General features: G+C 43.7%; 1 protein-coding gene across 1 annotated transcript in view; it reads left to right on the forward strand.

Moving 5' to 3' along the window:
* The first annotated feature begins 272 nt into the window (after positions 1-272).
* The window catches only part of LOC146864181 (sodium channel protein type 2 subunit alpha-like), an 869020-nt gene continuing 851158 nt past the window's right edge, over positions 273-18134 (forward strand). The window contains exons 1-5 of the mRNA XM_085638959.1: positions 273-339; positions 3079-3282; positions 4283-4395; positions 8638-8823; positions 8941-9108. Coding sequence (XP_085495085.1) covers positions 273-339; positions 3079-3282; positions 4283-4395; positions 8638-8823; positions 8941-9108 — 738 coding nt within the window. The remainder of the gene's footprint in view (positions 340-3078; positions 3283-4282; positions 4396-8637; positions 8824-8940; positions 9109-18134) is intronic.

Raw genomic sequence — 18134 nt, forward strand, 5'->3', positions numbered from 1 at the left:
GTCGAGGTGGAAGTTCAGGTCTCCGAACAATATGCAGTCCATACAGATGATGGCGTGGGGTGCAATGCGGTCGGCGATGGTGGTGATGAATGAAGCACGAGGTCCGGGGGGGTCTAAAGGCAAAGGTGCCGTGAAGCATATTTCTTTGGCTGGTCTGGATCTGGAAGTGGAGATGTTTGGTGGTGGAAGGGGGGGGTCGCTTGTGCTGGAGGTGCTCGTGCTGGAGATGGAGAGTTGGAGGGAACTCTCCTGAGCAGTTGTATCTGTCAGGAATGGCAGTGGCGATGTCAGGTGTGGAGGAGGTGGTGGTCCAGGTTCCCATGAAGAATGCAATGTCTGGTGAGAGGGTGTTGAGGAGGTCCCAGATCTCTACAGCATGTCTGTGCAGAGAGTGCACGTTGAGGAGGATGCAATTTGGGCTCCAGTGGTGCTGGTGTCCAGCATGGGTTCAGCAGTCATGGGGGTGCAGAGGGTGGTGAAGGATTGTCGGCACTGTCAACAGGAGAACTGGCCGTGGGTGGTTTTCAGCGAAGAAAGCTGGCAGTTGTTGTTCCTTCCGGGGATAAGCACGAGGAGGACAGCTGAGTCATAGCAGTGGGTGGTCAGAGATCCAGGGTCACTGGCGCTGGTCACAGACGGGCACAGATGGGCTTGCCTTTGGCTCACCAGTGGGGCACCTGCTGGGCGTGGCTGCTACACGCCGGCTGTGCAGCTTCCATTAAATAGGGAAGTGGGAGGGAAGCACAGCTGGGAGGCGGGAGGGGTCGTGGGGGCAGCAGCGGCAGGCGAGGGCAATGAAACGGGCACGGAGGACACAACAAGGGCACAAGTAAGGCAACTTAACAAAAAATAACAATTACAAGGCAGAAAATCAAATACAGGCACATTTACAAATACAGGCACAAAAACGCTCCACAGGCACAAAAACGAGTAGACAGGTCTCAAGCACCTACTCATTAGGAGAGGTGAGGGGGCAGCAACAGTGACACAACAGCGGAGCTGCTGGGGTATAGGGCAGAGTCCCTGACCAGGAGGTCAGAGGTCTTGCTCATTGACGGAGCTCAAGGAAAATATCCTCCAAGTCCTTGGGAATGCCAATGGGTGACAAATTAACCCTGAGTAGGTCGAAAGAATTATGCAAGCTCATGTGGAGGAGTCACTACAACACCAGTTCAAAACAGAACTGGTCAATGCAGTTGCTGTCAGAAACCCTGACAAGAGGAATTCCTGTACCAAAATAATTAAAGCATCTGAGAATTGCTATTGGTGCGGAGACTCCTCCCCACACCAAGGGGCCTGTCCAGCACAAGGGAAGCGATGTTCAGCATGCAACAAGCTGAACCAATTTCCCAAGGTCTGTCGTTTGTCGGTACCCCCAAAAGGTCAGTAGTCCAAACTGGTTAATGCCCTACACACAACAGATGCTGCAGAGGAAGCAGGGGACATGGACAATGATGATGTTGAAGGTGCCATGCAACCTGATGGACGCCCCAAAACCATATTTTGAGATGCAGTGTTCTCCTAGGCACTGGTTGACACTGGTGCTTCCATCAACTTCATCCCCGATGCATACTCTCCCGGTGCAACCCAATCTAAGCCCAACCACTACAAAGGTGTTTGCTTACGGATCCACTTCTCTTCCTCTAGCGGGGGTATTCACAACCAACATTACTCATGAATCTTGCTCGACTTGTGTCAAAGTATATGTCACAAAATGAGGCACCGGGATGCTATTGAGTTGCCGAAAAGTAGAGTGCCTTCAACTCATTGAATTTTCTTTCAGCATACACCAGGAAAGCATAGAGGACCTAGTAACTCAATTTTCATCATAGTTTGAGGGCATAGGATACCTCACAGACCTTTTGATATGCTTACATATTGGTGATTCGATCCAGCTGGTGGCCTTGAAACATCGGAGGGTGAACTTTCCCCTCAGGCCAAAGGTGGAGGAAGAATTGATCAAGATGGAACAGGTGGATATCATTGAGATGGTGGAAGGCCCAACGTCATTTGTAGCTCACAAACCTAAAGAGCCAAGAGAAGTCAGAATATGTGTGGATATGCGCCTACCTAATCTGGCTAACAGACTGGAATGACACTTGACACCCACCGTCAACGATATCCTGTCCGAAGTCAGTGGATCAAAATGGTTCTAACAGATGGACTTAAGGGCGGGCTATCACCAGCAGATGTTGGACCTAGAATCTCAAGCGATCACCACATTCTCCACTCATGTGGGATTGAGAAGTTACAAACATCTTAGTTTTGGAATCTCTAGGGCAGCCAAAGATTTTCAGGACACCATTTGAAGTGTACTGGCTGGCCTAGATGGAGTCCTGAATGTCCACGCTCCGATACGTGAACCACACCTTGATCGGCTGAGGGCCACCTTCCAATACCTCAAAGAAAATGGTGTAAACCTTCATCGAGAAAAGTGTGCATTTCTCCAAAAATAAATATATTTTTTTTATTGTGTTTCCCAAGAAGGGGCATTACCATATCCAGTTCAGGACATACAGGCAGCCCCAGCTCCCACCACTGTGACTGGAGTGATACGTTTTATTGGTATGGGCCCGCACTGTGGCCAATTCATCCGCAATCTCACAGACCTCACCGCTCCCTTGCTAGAGCTGACAAAAACCAACAAAGCCTGGGATTGGATTCCTATTCAGAAGGAAGCATTCCAGGCCACGAAACGAGTTTTGTCAGCTGATAAAACTTTAGTTTACTTTGACCCTGCCAAAGACTTTGAGATATTTCTCGATGCCAGTCTCACAGGCCTCCGAGCAGTGCTATCCCAGAAACAGATCAACAGGGAGGGGACTCCATTGGCCTATTCCAGCTGAGGGCTGACGGAGACCAAGCAACGCTATTCTCACATTGAGAAAGAAGCCATTGCTGTGCATTTGGGATGCCGTCATTTTTATCTATATCTGTATGGCCAGACTTTTGTGGTGCACACTGACGACAAACACCTCATCGATTTGTTCATGGGATCTTCATTCAAACGCCCATCTTGGATTGAAAAATTTGATTTACAATTGCAACACTATCATTTCACAGTTCTTTTTCCCCCAGGTGCTCAGAACCCTGCAGACTACCAATCCTGGCAAGCCAGGCTCTTGGCAGAAAGTGAAGAATGTGATGCAGAAGATGTGGAAGAAAATGTGCATTTTGCCATTCAACGCTCCCGCCCACTCCCCATCTCACTGGTGGAGATCATCAAAGCAACTTTGATGAGTGTCTCCAACTGGGCATTTTGGCTTTGCTGTCTGGAAGGTGGTACACCTTACTGGACAGGACCACAGATTGCACGGACGATATGAGGTTGAAATTAAACCTTGTTTCACAATGTTCGCATGGAGCTGGTGGTGTCCCCAGAAAAATGACTCACAGGGGGTCCCCGCCTGGTGATTTCTGCAACCCTGAAACAAGTGCTTGACCTCATACACTTGGTCCATCAAGCGATTGAAAAGACCAAATAGCAGCTGTGATGCAAGGTTTGGTTTCCCAATCTGGATGTACTTGTGCTCCCTGAGCCAGGCTGCTGGACCTGCGGACTCACCCGCACCTATTATCACAGAAGACATCCCGCCATTCCTCTGGTGATGAGCAAGCACTGACTTTGGTAGTCTACCTGATGGTCAAAACACGTTAGTGGTCATCGATGATTTATCAAAGTACCCGAAAGTAGAGATCATGGAATCCACTACCGCCAGATAAACCATACCTTGTCTTGAGAAGATCATGGCCACCCATGACCTGGTCAAGGAATTGCGTACTGACAATGGCTCCCCTTTCTCCAGTCATAAGTTTACTGAATATTTATGAGTCAGGGGCATTCTTCAAAGAAAAATCACACACAGGTGGCCGCAAGCAAATGGAGAGGCAGAGCGCTTCATGCATCGCTCAATAAAGTACTCAGAATTGCGCTGGCCAATGGACAGAATAAGGACTGTGTATCGTCTAACTCCTCATTTGGGGACTCACTTCAGTCCAAGTTCTATATGTATGAATCGGCCAGTGGGTGATGTCCTTTCTTCTGTGGAAAAGCTGTCAGCTGAGCACCAACAGGTTGTTGAGAATTTACAGAAGTGCAGAAGATGAAATGACCATATGTCCTGAACTCATAGAGCCAAGCAGAGTTAAATTCAAGTGGGTGAGCTGGTGCCATTTGAACCTCACCCCTGGAGAATGCGAACAGTGAAAGTCACAATGGTTACTGCTCAGAGATCTGGAGAGATTATAACAAGGAATGACTTGTTCTTCAAACGTTTTTGAGCCCCTGCAAGTGGATCTGGAGAAGATGTAAAGATCTCGGATGATGTGGCAATGCCTGTGGATGAAGAACCAATTCCTGGTGAGCTTTCTGCTTCACCTGCATCATCCAATGAGGTACCGTCACGGTCCGGAGCTGAGGGAGATGGCCTGCCAACTATGCCGGTGGATCTCGGCCTGTTGCCAACTGCTGTTGTGCAAGATGAGCAGGGGAGAAACGCCAGTCAGCAAGGGACTGAGAGGTATCATCTTGGACCCCAACTGGCAAGATCATCTCATTTGAAGGACTTTTTACTGCACTGAAATATGTGTGTTTGTTCTGTTCTCTCTCTCTCTCTCTCTCTCTCTCTCTCTCTCTCTCTCTCTTTCTTTTTTTTCTCTCTGCTGATCACTACAGCTGAGGTTGTATTTCTTTTGTTTTCTTTCATTTGTGGGTGAAGGAGGACTGTTCTGTTTAAGATGTTAGTGGGTTCAACCACAATGTTAACTCGTGGACTGGTGTTTTGAGTTGGTCAATTCCCGTCCGGTCGGATTAGTTGAGACCATGACGTAAGGCCCGAAGCAAATAAATAGCGCTGGGGGTCATGACCCAAGACAGCGAAACACAAGTACCATGTTCTGTATTTATTTGCAATAGTGCGCTACATGCCAGAGAGCACAACAAAGGCATGCTATTGACTTTGTCATTGCTTTTTGGCTATTGGATGTGAACTCGAGCCTCATGATGCATGCACACTAAAGGCCGCAATGTTGCAAACCCATTACAAAATGATAGCCAATGTGCTTATAGGCGTTTTCACACATGCACGCTCAATGTGACAGCTGAGTACACATGCCTGGTAATTCACAGTGATTAATTTTGTTTCTATTCAAGCAGGAAGGGGGGGCCACCTTAGAATGGTAAATAAATCAATGAAGAAAAGTGCACACAATCACATGCACAAAAAGAGAGTGAGCGACCCAGCACCTGCAAAGCTCTTGTAAAAACAATAAATAAAGGAAACAAGTAATGAGGAGCAGAGTTGGGAATTGTGTGGAAGCACACAGAAATAAATAATGTAAAAATTTCAGGATGATGTGCAGAAAGTAGGGGAAGAGAGCAAGGAAATATGCACTACATGAAGTGCTGTATTTAAAATAAAAAATTGACACCCGCAAGTATGTTCGGAAAGGATACCACCCATACAGTCACAATGCTGTGAGATTGAAATGTTGCTGCATGCAACAAATACATGAATATTGAGGAAAGAAATTGAATCAAGACTACTCAACTGATATAGACTGCAAAGCCATTCATTCACAAATAAGGGGCTGGCTCAAAGCTTACTTCATATTTATGTAATGTATAGAAAGCAATAGGTTATGCCAACAGACAGCTAAAGCTGAGACCTATAAATCTTTAATTCAGTGAGTGCACTTGTTGGTGCTCTGAAGTAGTAAAATTCAGTTTTTTGAAGCATGACATTTTTGTTGGTAAACAGTGTATGTTGCTTTTCTGACATCAAACAAATGCTATTTACCTCTGAAATCCTTCAATGGCCTTCAGTTAGAGGTAACCAGAGGTAGAAACTGGCTCGTACTTTAGTATACCTGATCTCAGAGGTCATTATGCAGTGTCATGTCATGAAATGAAATGAAATAAATTTATGAAGTGCACAAATACCAAAGGGCGTTGAGGCGCTAAAGAGAGGAGAGCTCCAGAGAGAAAGACTAGGGAAAGAACTACTATCTCTAGGAAAATCACTGGCCAAAAATTAGAGAATGAAAAGCCTGGTCTTTAATGCTTTCCAAATGCTGCTGTGTTCCTGAAGATCACTGATTTCGCATAGAAGGGAATTCCAAAGTTTCGCTTCAGCCATGAAAAAAGTTCAACTACCCCACTTGGTCTTCCTAAATTTAGGCACAACTACAAGGTTGTAGCTAGCTGAGTGAAGATGTCTAGTGGGGGTGTTTCTCCAGAGCATCTTAGTCAATCCTCTGGGACCCATATTTTGCACCGCCCTGTGAACAGCACATAAGGTCTTAAAGGTGATACACTTGTTAACAGGTATTCAATGCAATTTTGAAATCCCCGCTGAGACTGACTGGCATTTGGGAATATCAAGTATTAGTCTTGCGACAACATTTTGCACTACCTGTAGTTTAGCATTCGCTGATCTATTGATCCCCAAATAGAGTTCATTACAGTAGTCTAGCCTGGAGGAGATCAAGGCGAGAACTACCTGCGTGCTGGCTTCAAAGAGAAAAAAGGGAACACCAGTGTCACGATAATCCAAAAACAAGTAGATACCATATGGTTAACCTAAAGGTTGAACGATAAAGGGCATCCACAAGTATTCTAAGATTTTTGGTTAAGTCTGCCGGTTGGCAATACCCCCAGTATTTCTGGCCACCAGGAATTATTCCAGATGGAGGGCTGCTTGCCTAAAATCAAGAAGTTAGTTGTGTTCTCATTCATTCTGAGGTAGTTGTTATCCATCCAAGTGGCTACTGTCTGCATACATTTCTTAAAGTTGGCTGCCTTGACCCTTATGTCCTTGGTGATGGACACAATAATTTGTGTGTCATCAGCATAGGGTAGGGCCTGCAGTTCAAAGGACTGTATCAACTTAGCCAGCTGGGAGACATAAAGATCAAAAAGAGTTGGGCTCAGGGAGGAACCCTGAGGCACCCCGCATAGACTAATGATAGGATCAGAATGAAATTGGTTCATAACCACCTTCTGGGATCTATCCTTCAAGAAGATTCGGTGCTGACCTGGAAACCCCCAGGTTTCACAGCTGGTCGGCCAGCAAAGCAGGAGAAATAGTTATCGTTAGATTCTGAAGTTTCCAATCTTTCCACTTACTTTAGCCTCTTAACAGCAGATTGATGGCTTAGAAGGGGCCAAGGAGTCAACCGTGCAATGTTATTTATTAAAACAATTTATAATGTTGTTGTTGCTACCACTGGTCCTTTTGTGTTTAAAATCAAAGAAATACTCATTGAATTTAAATCTCATGAGCATGGCCTTCATGCCACCCCTTTATTTAACTAAATTTAGTAGTAGTTCTCAAATCTTTCTGTGCCCCAAATTTAGATTTAGGTGGACAACACATTAGATTTACAGACACAGTTGCAGTGGTGCCTGCCATGGAACGGGGGTGGTGAGGCAGGAGGATAAAAAAAATAACACTTACCTGTGAACGGCCGCCACCTCTTCTCCATCCTCTTCTCTATCCAGCAGCATAGAACGGAAGCACACAGGCTCCCAGACTACCCTAAGCCAGTCATGACAGCAGCATCGTCCTTGGTCTGAGCGGCCTGTTCGGCCACTCAGGCTTTGCCTGGTAGCCTGGGAAAGTTCTCCGCCTGGCTGTGTAACATAGCCAGGTGGAGAAATGCTAATTGCGCATGTATGTTTGGTCGGCCCAAGACGGCCTGCCAAACTGAAATGCGCACTCATGGTGCACATATTTCCCCCTACCCCTGCTCTGACAGCCAAGCCCCACCTCGCCCTGACCTAGTTACGAGTCCGCACTGAAAGATAAAATGATGATAACATTATGTTACAATGATTTTATATTTCCTTTTTTAGACCCCTCATAGAGCAGTGGGGTGACGCTCCTCTGCCTTAGAGGAGGAGCTGTGGCTGCACAGTTGATGAATTCAGATTAACACAGGGGTGTGACACAAGCCCCAGCAACGCAGGGGGCACCCTTCCCCTTAATGTGCATACCAAAATGTTGGGGGTCCCAGTGCAGACCATGGTTATAAAGTATCTGTGACACATGGGAAACTAGGGGGCCCTCATCACATTTTGCAAGGGGACCCATCATTTTGCATTAAGCCACTGGATTCACCAAAGCAGTATTTGTGGATTCCTTTTCCTCCATTTTTGCATTAGTACTGACAGTTCCTTCTCCATATGAGGGTAAAGTTAAACTAGGGGCGAACAAAACTGAATCTTGAAAATGAGACATGCCCTCAATACGGAGTCCATACAGTTTCTAAAGTCAAGTAGTGGTTGCAGTGCATGCACGTGCAGCACATAGAAGTTCCACAGTTCCAGCACAACTTCTTTGCTCAAAGCAATCTCTGCACAAGAGAAATTATGCAACCACTGGAGAAAAATTAATAGATGCAAAATACGGACAACCACATAACTGGAGTTTGCGCAAGTTTTCGCAAATGTAATGATTCGTTTGCACGGATCCAAATCAACCTTGTCGAATTTTAGTTTGTGCCAGTTGTAGTTCTGGAGCCACTTCGAGTAAAGCTCAAACTGCACTACCTCTGACTTGTATATTTGTGTATAATTGCTTTAATGAAAATATATATTTTTGAATGCTTATTGATTATGTAATCTACTTTTTGAAGGTATTATCAATTGTGTTTGTGGCAGAAGCGGTGCTAAAGGCGATTGCCCTAAATCCATTACCCTATATAAGAGATGCCTGGAACGCCTTTGATCTCTCGATCGTCTGCCTCAGTTTAATTGACTGGGCGCTGTCATCACTGAATATTGCAGCCTTCAGTCTATCAGTGATGCGGTCGCTGAGAATGGTAAGTGCAATTTGTTATATTTCTCAAAACATTGTAATTTTTTTCTTAAAGTCATATCGAAATAGTTTTTCTACTGTCCATTTTTCAATACCAATGAGGATTTTGTTTTTATTTCAGCTTCGAATATTCAAATTAGCAAAAAGCTGGAAAACACTAAATATGCTAATATCAGTTATCTTCAGCTCTTTAAAAGAGATGGGAAATCTGACAATGATAGTTGTCTTGGTCATCTATATTTTTTCTGTGATTGGAATGCAACTTGTTGGCAAGGATTACCAAAATGTGGTAAGTACTGTTCAATACTAGGTTTAGCCAAGTCTGTGTCTATTTCTGAGCTCATTTCAGAACTGCTCGTTCCTTGCCATGGAGGTTTCTGCGGTTGTGGACAACTGTTGACGTCGGATGTTTTCGAATTTCTTTGAGAAGGTATATATCCTTCCACTTTGATAGTCGTTTTTGTCTCTGAAATTTTTAAGCCTGTCTTTCTTTAATAGATTGCTCAGATTTTTGTATCCTGCTTGCCATTTCCGATTGCATTTTGATGACATCACCCTGATTCTCAAATTGCTCAAGTTCCTTGAATATTGCGTCTACTTTTGCAAGAATGTTCTCCCGGTCACTGGTAGCATATTTGATTAAGATCTGTAATATGCGCTGAGATGACTCAGCGCTGTTATCGGCCCATTTTGCCGATTTTCTGGGTGCCCGGAGGGCGATCGGAACTTCAGGTAAGCTCCAAACTGTTGGCGCTAAGGCACTGAAAGTGTAGCGCAGTGGCTAATGGGAGAGGTAGTCCCGTAAAGTTATATACAGGCAATGGATGACACTGGTATTTTGACTCAATAACGTTGGAATATTACATATATATATATATATTATCTACTGGCGGTCGCCAGTAGATAGTTATAGTTAGGACCGTGTTTCCATAGGAAATCTGAAAATTCTATTTTGAATAACTTTGGCGCCGGTTGAAGAATCTTCGCGAAAATTTCAAAACTAATGGGGCGCTCCGCTCAGCTCCTACCCTGAAAGTCTCGGGGGGATTCGTAAAGCAGGGGCCGAGAAAAAAGGGCGGTCCCAAAACGCATTTTCCCCATGCATTTTCCCATAGGACCTTTAGTCGAAGATACAGCCCGAACGGCTGAACAGAATTACTTGAAATTTGGCAAAGAGGTAGTCCTCAGGTCAGGGAAGTGCCTTTTGCATATATGGAGTCAATCTGTTCAGTAGTTCCTGAGAAAATTGAGTTAAAAGCACATAAATATCTATAGCCGCGCACCGTGCGCGCACCGTGCGCGCACCCTAACGTGCGCGAGCGTAATTCTGATTGGTGGTTAAATGTTTGCCAACGTTCGAATCGGTCGAAATCAGGAAGTGTCGGCCGCCATTTTGTTTGTTTTGAGTGCGAGAGTGAAAAAGGAAGGTGGCGAACGTGAAAAGGGGGCAGGGTAGAGAGTTCCTGACCCCCTAGCCTTTGTCAGGGGGTCCCTGAAGGACCCCGAAGGCAGAAAAAAACATTTTAATTTTTTCCCAAAAAATCGCGGGGTGCACGCTCGGTGCGCGCCCCATGAAAAACCCTAAAAAAAAAAAAAAATGTAATACGCAGTTTATTGTAAAATAAATATATCAAAAATATAATAATACATACATAACTTAGCATTTAAAAAACCGTACAAATTCACTGAAAAAACCATAGGTTTCACACACGTTATAGTTAGGAATTAGCATTTAAAAAACATTGCAAATTCACTTAAAAAACCGTAGGTTTCACGCATGTTATCGTTAGGTGGACATTTCACTCGTAAAAAACCAATGAAATTCCCCCGTTATAGTTAGTTCAGATAACTATAACTCGCGCGACCGCCACTCTATCACAAGGATGATGTCATCAGTGATGTCATGAGTGATGTCACTGACCATGTCATGAGTGATGTAATATGTGACGTCATCAGCAGTGGATTGCGGGCGCGCGAGTTATAGTTATCCGTAGCCTTTAATTCGGAAGCTTTATTCCCCCTAACCTGGAGCTCCTGATACTAAAAAGATCGGAAATTGCAGGAGAGAGAATATCATGGGATCACTAACAGATGATCCCTAAGACCCTCTTGAGAAATGGGATATTCCCGGGTGAATCAGAAACACCACATCAATCCCTATGGTTATTACTGCTAGACCTACAGTTGCCCCAGGCCCCAACGGCATCCCCCCAATGCTGTATAAACATGACACAGAATTTTGGAGCAAAGCACTATCACCGGTCTTCAAAGACATAAATGATAGAACAAAGTCCTGGAAAGGATCTATCATCATTCCAAGTTTTAAACAGGGCAACAGGAAAGCCCCAAATAATGATCGACTAGTCGCTCTTATAGACGTAGAGGCAAAGTACTATGCGGGAATAATTTCGGTCGAACTAACATCTTGGGCACTTGAAAACTCCATTATCCCAATAGATCAAACGGGGTTCTGCCGGGGACAAGGAACTAAAACAAACATCATGGCACTAGCCTTGTTAATGGACGCAGTTAAAGAGGGTAAAACCCCCTTATTTCTCTGTTTTATCGACTATACTGCTGCCTTCGACCATGTTGACCGAGCCAAACTTTGGTAAAAAGTGGAAAGTTGGGGGATACCAAAACCACTCCTGGACCAGCTCAAACTACTGCATAGAGATACTTGGATTAAGATCAAACTAGGAGCAGGAAGAACACCTCTCTAAACGAATTCCAACCTCCATAGGGTTAAAACAAGACTGCATACTAGCGCCTTTACTATTCAACTTTTTCCTTGAAGACCTACCTGGGGAACAGGACTAGTGCATATCACATGCTCCAAAATTGGGAAATACGCCACTGTCATACCTGTTATACGCGGATGACTTAGTTCTGATAAGTCGGACTCCCATTGGCATTCAACATCTCCTGAACACGACTAACAGTTTCTTCAAACGGAATGCGCTTCAAATAAATCTTAGGAAAACCAAAATTATGGCAGTAAATTATTTCAAAAAGAAAAAAATTAATTGGTATTTAAACGGGCAAGGCCAGAACCAGACAACCAGCTATAAATATCTTGGAGTACTTTTGGACCATAAAAACTCTTTTAAGCCACAGCTGGAGTCCCTCAAGGGAAAGGGATCCATGACTTACCTGGCGATGAAATCACTGAAGGAAAAACTGCCCTTGCTACAGGTACTGTGTGCAAAACTGCAGCCGACTTTAACATATGGAAGTGAATCTCTTCAGGGCAAAGATGCTGCAGCTCTGTACATAATAATAGCCTACTCCTATAGAGCAATCTTCCATCTACCAAAATATGCATCATCGGCCCAAATACGGCTGGAATTTGGGCTCCAAAAACAATCGGTGGAAAGAAGGGGCGCATATGTAAATAGCTGGCACAAGATCTGTAGCACTGAGGTTAGATACTTAAACTTCCATCTTTGGTTCGAGGTACTTTGCCATGGAAAATCACCAGCCAGGGAATAGATACTTGACTCCCTTAAAATATTGGGTTTGTCGGACCTTTTGGAAACCCCAACTGATCATCTACCCTTTAAAGAAATTGTGAAAAAAGCAACACAAATTCTATCAGCCATAGAGGACAAGGAAACAGTTGCTGAAAGGGCACAAGGCTGGATAGTGCTCAGCGATTATGCAGTACTGCAACCACAATCCAACCACAAAACAGGAGTCAAAATAAGGACGAAGGAAATATTTTTAAAGTTACGACTAGGCGTCATTCCGATTACCCCACATCTTCCCCCTTGGGAAAGGAAAAGAAGTAAGCAGTCTTGTCGCCTATGCAGAAGTGGTAAGGAGGACATCATTCATGTCATTTGCACTTGCCACAATTTAAAAGATATAAGAAGTATTTTATTATGACCATTCTTTAAGCGGCACAGTATCCGGACCTGTAGGCAGGCAGTAAAGCTGTGCTTCAATCCAGCCGAGGTACAGCGAAACTGCCGGCTCACAAAAGTTTTTGAGACAGTAACAAACAGACTCAAAAACACGTTGCATGTGGATACACAAAATGTAGCAGAACAGGGCACTGCTTGAAGTTTGCTCAAAATACCAAAAATGCACTTTACAGATGCACTGGCACCTTAATCAACGAAAGCAATATATGCAAAACAATGGCCTTGAAGGTAGACCCATAATGCTAGAAACAGCATCGTACAGTCGCACTGGCACTTTAAAACCAATTATGACCTAAAAGTCATAATAACGCACTTTTTAATGCCGTATAATGGCCTGCTGTCCAACTCAGGACAACTATAACCAGCTTACCTTTTTCCGAAGCACAAGCACTTTAAGACTTGCTGACAAGCACCAAATCCAATTGTGTAATTTTAATAATGCTTAATGAGGGTTTTAATATTGTTCGTTTATTGCAAAGGTTTTAATTACTCATGCACAATAAAATTACTTACTTACTTACTATGGTTATTTCTGGTCCCAGATATTATTGGCCATGGTAACATTTCACACAGACCTAGCACCTCCATTCCATACACATTTGACTGCAGTAATTAGTTTGATGGATTTTGCGAATGATCTCAGAAACTTTGGCAAATGCAACTTGACTACCATGGAAAATCACTGCATTCCCTGTTAAGAACATTGACCAGATGTCAGCCTGTACTTTGGGGATCTCACTTTTGGCACTTTTTCTGAGGGATCATGATCACATCCAGTTGATAATTGTCCTGGCTAGGTTTCCTGAATCTTTGTTATGAAGAAACTATCTGCGCTGTGTGATCAGCACTAATACTGCCTCTTTTTGCCTATTTTACAGACACCTTGAATGTTTTCCCAGTACCTTCCAATCCACAAGATAACTGGTTTACTAGCTCCTTGTTTGTGTTTATGCCTTGCAGATTCTGCTAGTTGAGAGTACCACCATTTCATAGTTAAAGTGGAATACACTCTTCTCTACAGGACAAACTGTGAGACGACTGATAGTTGAAGGCTATGGCAATCCATTTTATTAGTATCCCTTGGAGAGGAGCCTGCTGTGTCTGTACAAATAGTGACGTGATGGCCTGAGTGCTAGTATTTGTGTGCTGCATGCCTGGTTTCCTATGTGAGGAGTCTTGGTATGACAACCTCTGACAAAGATTTGTGTTGTTATATGATATTGTTATAACTGTTTGTATATTTGATGAATAAAAGGATATTGTCATCTATAACCATTTGTAGTAGAAGATTATTTTGAGATGGATTTGTGATGAAGTGTTACATATAACAGATAGTATGCAATTTTAGAATGTGGATTTTTTTACTTACTGTAATGTAACATTGCTTACAATATTTTAAAATTTATGTGCAATAAATTGAATATTTTTACATAATAGAATGGTTGGCTGTTTGGTGAATGTGCATACATACTAATAGATAAAGGAAAACATATATTTTCCCTCTAGATATATAAGAGATACAGTCATGAATGGTTTGAATTTATGAGTGTGTGAAACAAAAGTGATTCTTACTTGTCTATTATTAATTGTGAAACCCTGTCCCTTTTGCATTAGGAGGGCAACTCTCCCAAATTTGAGGAGTCTTGGGATGTGTGGTATGGTATGTGCTTAGAAGAGGAATGCTTAACACAAAAGGAACCTGACCTAGTATCTGGCCCTTTTAAAGGCAGTAGCCCCTAGGACTTTCTTCTAAATTGCCATCTAGACAGCACAGTCCAGCTCTGCCCAATCTGCCCTCTGTTTCTGCATAGAAATACCAGAATTATGATGTCATCTTGTTCTGGTTTGCTGACTGTCATGTTAAAATAAAGCAATCAGTGTTGATTGCGACTGACTCTCTGCCATACAATAATACATTAACACCTTCAGCACTCCAAAGTCTTTTATTAGGTCTGCAAAATGAAAGCAGCTCTGTTTATTTTACATGATTCAATGGTCAAACTTTGTGTGCACATTAGAAGACAGCCTGTCTTCTGATGTACACACAATGTTGGACCATTGAATTGGTCCATTTATTGTAGACGATTCAATGGTCCAACATTGTGTGCACATTAGAATACAGCCTGTCTTTCTAAAATGCAAACAAAGTTGGATCATTGAATCTTCTATAATAAACGGACCTGCTTTCATTTTGCAGACCTCATAAAATACTTTGGAGTGCTCTGGGTGTTATTGTATGATTGTTATATGAAGGAGTTTATTCTCATGTATGTTGTACATCACCATGGTGGCATGATGTCACTAGCCCATTGAACACACTTGACATTCATTTGTATGACTTATATATCCTTTGGATATAAGCACGCGGACTGAAGGCAAGCTATAGCGCTACTGGCACACTTACAAACTTGCTGCTAATTGTTTTTTAAACAAAGTTCATGAAAATCTTTTTCCTTTTAAAATTGCGCCGCATTTGTCTTTTTACTCACCTGCCTCCTCACTTAACCCGCACTACTCCCGGTCCACCACGGTTTGTCCCACTTGAGTGGAGGGAGTACTCGGCAACTTTCACCACCTACTTCCAGGCAAGCGACCGAAGGGGGTGGAGCCTCTCTTGTACTTAAACTACATGCCACAAGCTTCGCACAGCGGACGTGCACCGACTGAAGGCAAGCTATAGCGCTAATGGCACTCTTACAAACTTGCTGCTAATTGTTTTTTAAACAAAGTTCATGGAAATCTTTTTCCTTTTAAAATTGTGCCGCATTTGTCTTTTTACTCACCTGCCTCCTCACTTAACCCGCACTACTTCCCGGTCCACCATGGGTTGTCCCGCTTGAGTGGAGAGAGTACTCAGCAACTTTCACCACCTACTTCTGGGCAAGCGACCAGAGGGGACGGAGCCTCTCTTGTACTTAAACTATATGCCAGAAGCTTCGCGCAGCAGACACGCACAGTGGGCGAGCCACTGCGAGCTAAAAGGCATGCCAAAGGCAAGTCCGTCTGCTCCGGTCCTTGTCCGAGTGACCCCTCCATTGAGAAGTCTGGCCCAGCAACGCTTCACTCGTTACGGGACGTAATCCAATCCGCAACCCGGCGGGCAACATCCTCCTACAATGGTACTACTCCGGTATCCATCAGAGATAGAATCCCACAAAGGATATCTCACCACACCACCACGTTTGGATCCTGATGACTGCTCACACAGATTGGGCCGCAACCCTGCATTGTATAGTGGTTCCTCCCCAAGTCAACTCTGAAATGACACGATTGTATATCCAGACTTATACTCCTGTACTACTATAGTCCCTAGAAACGCTGTCCTGAAGAGACCCCGTATCAAAAGAGGGTCAAAACGTCGTCGACAATCGCAAAGAGAGAGCAAGAAAAATACATTATATCGTTCATTGTACAAAGCTCTTCCTTTTGTTTTTTAACAATAACCTTCCCTTGCATACTTTTCACTTAGTTTTTCACCACGTTAGGTTATGATCACTTCACTGGGGCTCACTAATCACTATGTTGTGCGAGTAGTGTAATACTCCAAATGCAAATGTACTAAGATACACATCTGTGGTACAAGTTGTAACTACAGAATAAACTATATTCACTTCGGCTGAAGTGAATATTCTTCTGACTTATTCTTGTCTTGGGTTTGTTATGAAATAGTATTGATTACAATATTATCCCTTTTGGTAAAATTGCCATGACCAAACATAATTATGGTCCCACTTTGATTGCATATGTTTTTTACTAAACCCGATGCAAGTAATTATAGCTTGCAAAATCTGCAATGTGTTTTGAAATGAGTTCCTTGTGAACATTGTTCTTTGCTTCCATCATGCCCATCTCAGCCACCAAGTCTAGGTCTACAAACTGGAAGAAACTAGACATTGATACTTTCAACCAACACCTCTCCAATACCATCCCTACCATTACTTCAGTTAATGTAGCAGATTCAGACACCATCCTTACCTGGATTTAATCATCCATTGATGCATGCCTTCTATCATCCATTAAAAAAGTGAGCAATCACCGACCACCTGCCCTGTGATTCACTGAAAGACTAAAAACAGAGAAAACTAAATGTAAAGGGCTAGAAAGGCCCTGGAGGAAGGATCATGCACCCTTACTTAAACTTGCATACAAATTAGCAATAAGGGACTACCACTCCCTCTGCAATGCTGCCCGAGCTGAATATGTGAGTAACACCATCACGTCGGCACAAAACAGCTCCAAGACCCTGTTTAAACTAGTCAAAGACCAATTTACTCAGCACTGAACGTAGGTCCAACCAATGTGGTGCAGCAAAGTCAGAACTTTCCCCCTACATCAGGTAGCTCTGCTCCACTGGTTATTCAGACAGCCGTATCCTCCAACACTTTAGAAAATTGGTTGCCCCAGGATACCATCTCTTTTAAACGTATCTTAGACAACCTTAAATCCGGCTGTCCTAGAGATCCTCTTCCCATCCCCATACTTCAGAAGCTTGAGGCATCGTCATTAAAGCTAATCATGGAGTTGCTTAATGCATCCGTACAGGAAGCAGTCATTCCATCTGAATGGAAGCATGTCATGGTTCTCCCACTCCTAAAAAAAGCTAATGCTGATTTGGTTGCACCATCCAATTTCTGCCCTTTCTCTCTACTTGCAGCCTTTTCTAAAATATTAGAAAAACATATTAACCAACAATTGATGCACTTTGTTGACTCCCAAAATTTTTTACATTCATCACAGTCTGGTTTCAGAGCTGGTTTCTCTACGGAAACCACTCTTTTGGGAGTCGCGGAAACAATGCGCCACCGTCTCGATATGGGTGAAACTGTGGCACTCATACTGCTTGATTTGAGTGCCACCTTCGACACTGTGTCACACACTGCCCTACTAAAAGCTCTACAATCATTGGGCGTTGTCGGGGCAGCGATCAAATGGCTCACTGATTTCCTGACCGACCATACTTTCCAGGTCTTTTCCCCGTCAGCCAGTGCTAAGTCCCATGCTTCTCCTCACAGAGTACCGCAGGGCTCCATTCTCAGCCCATTACTGTTCAATGTCTATATCAGGCCTCTGGCTATGATTGCTGAAGACGCTGGGTTGTCTATTTTCTCCTACGCAGATGACACACAGCTTATCTTTTCCCTTTCAAACAAAGAGGCATCCAGGTCATCTTCTCTCAAGACAGGGCTACATAATATAGCAGGTGGGATGCAAGCCAATCTGCTAAAACTTAACAGCGAAAAAACTGAAGTATAAATTTTTGGGAAAAATAAAGATCTCTGGGGCCCCCAGCACTGGCCTCCTCAAATGGGTGCTCTTCCCCAACCTGCGCGACAGGTCCACAACCTAGGTGAAATCATTGACGACCAGCTGACTATGAAGCAGCAAGCGA

This window comes from Triturus cristatus, chromosome 2_1 (assembly GCF_964204655.1).
Source record: "Triturus cristatus chromosome 2_1, aTriCri1.1, whole genome shotgun sequence".
Lineage (NCBI taxonomy): Eukaryota > Metazoa > Chordata > Amphibia > Caudata > Salamandridae > Triturus > Triturus cristatus.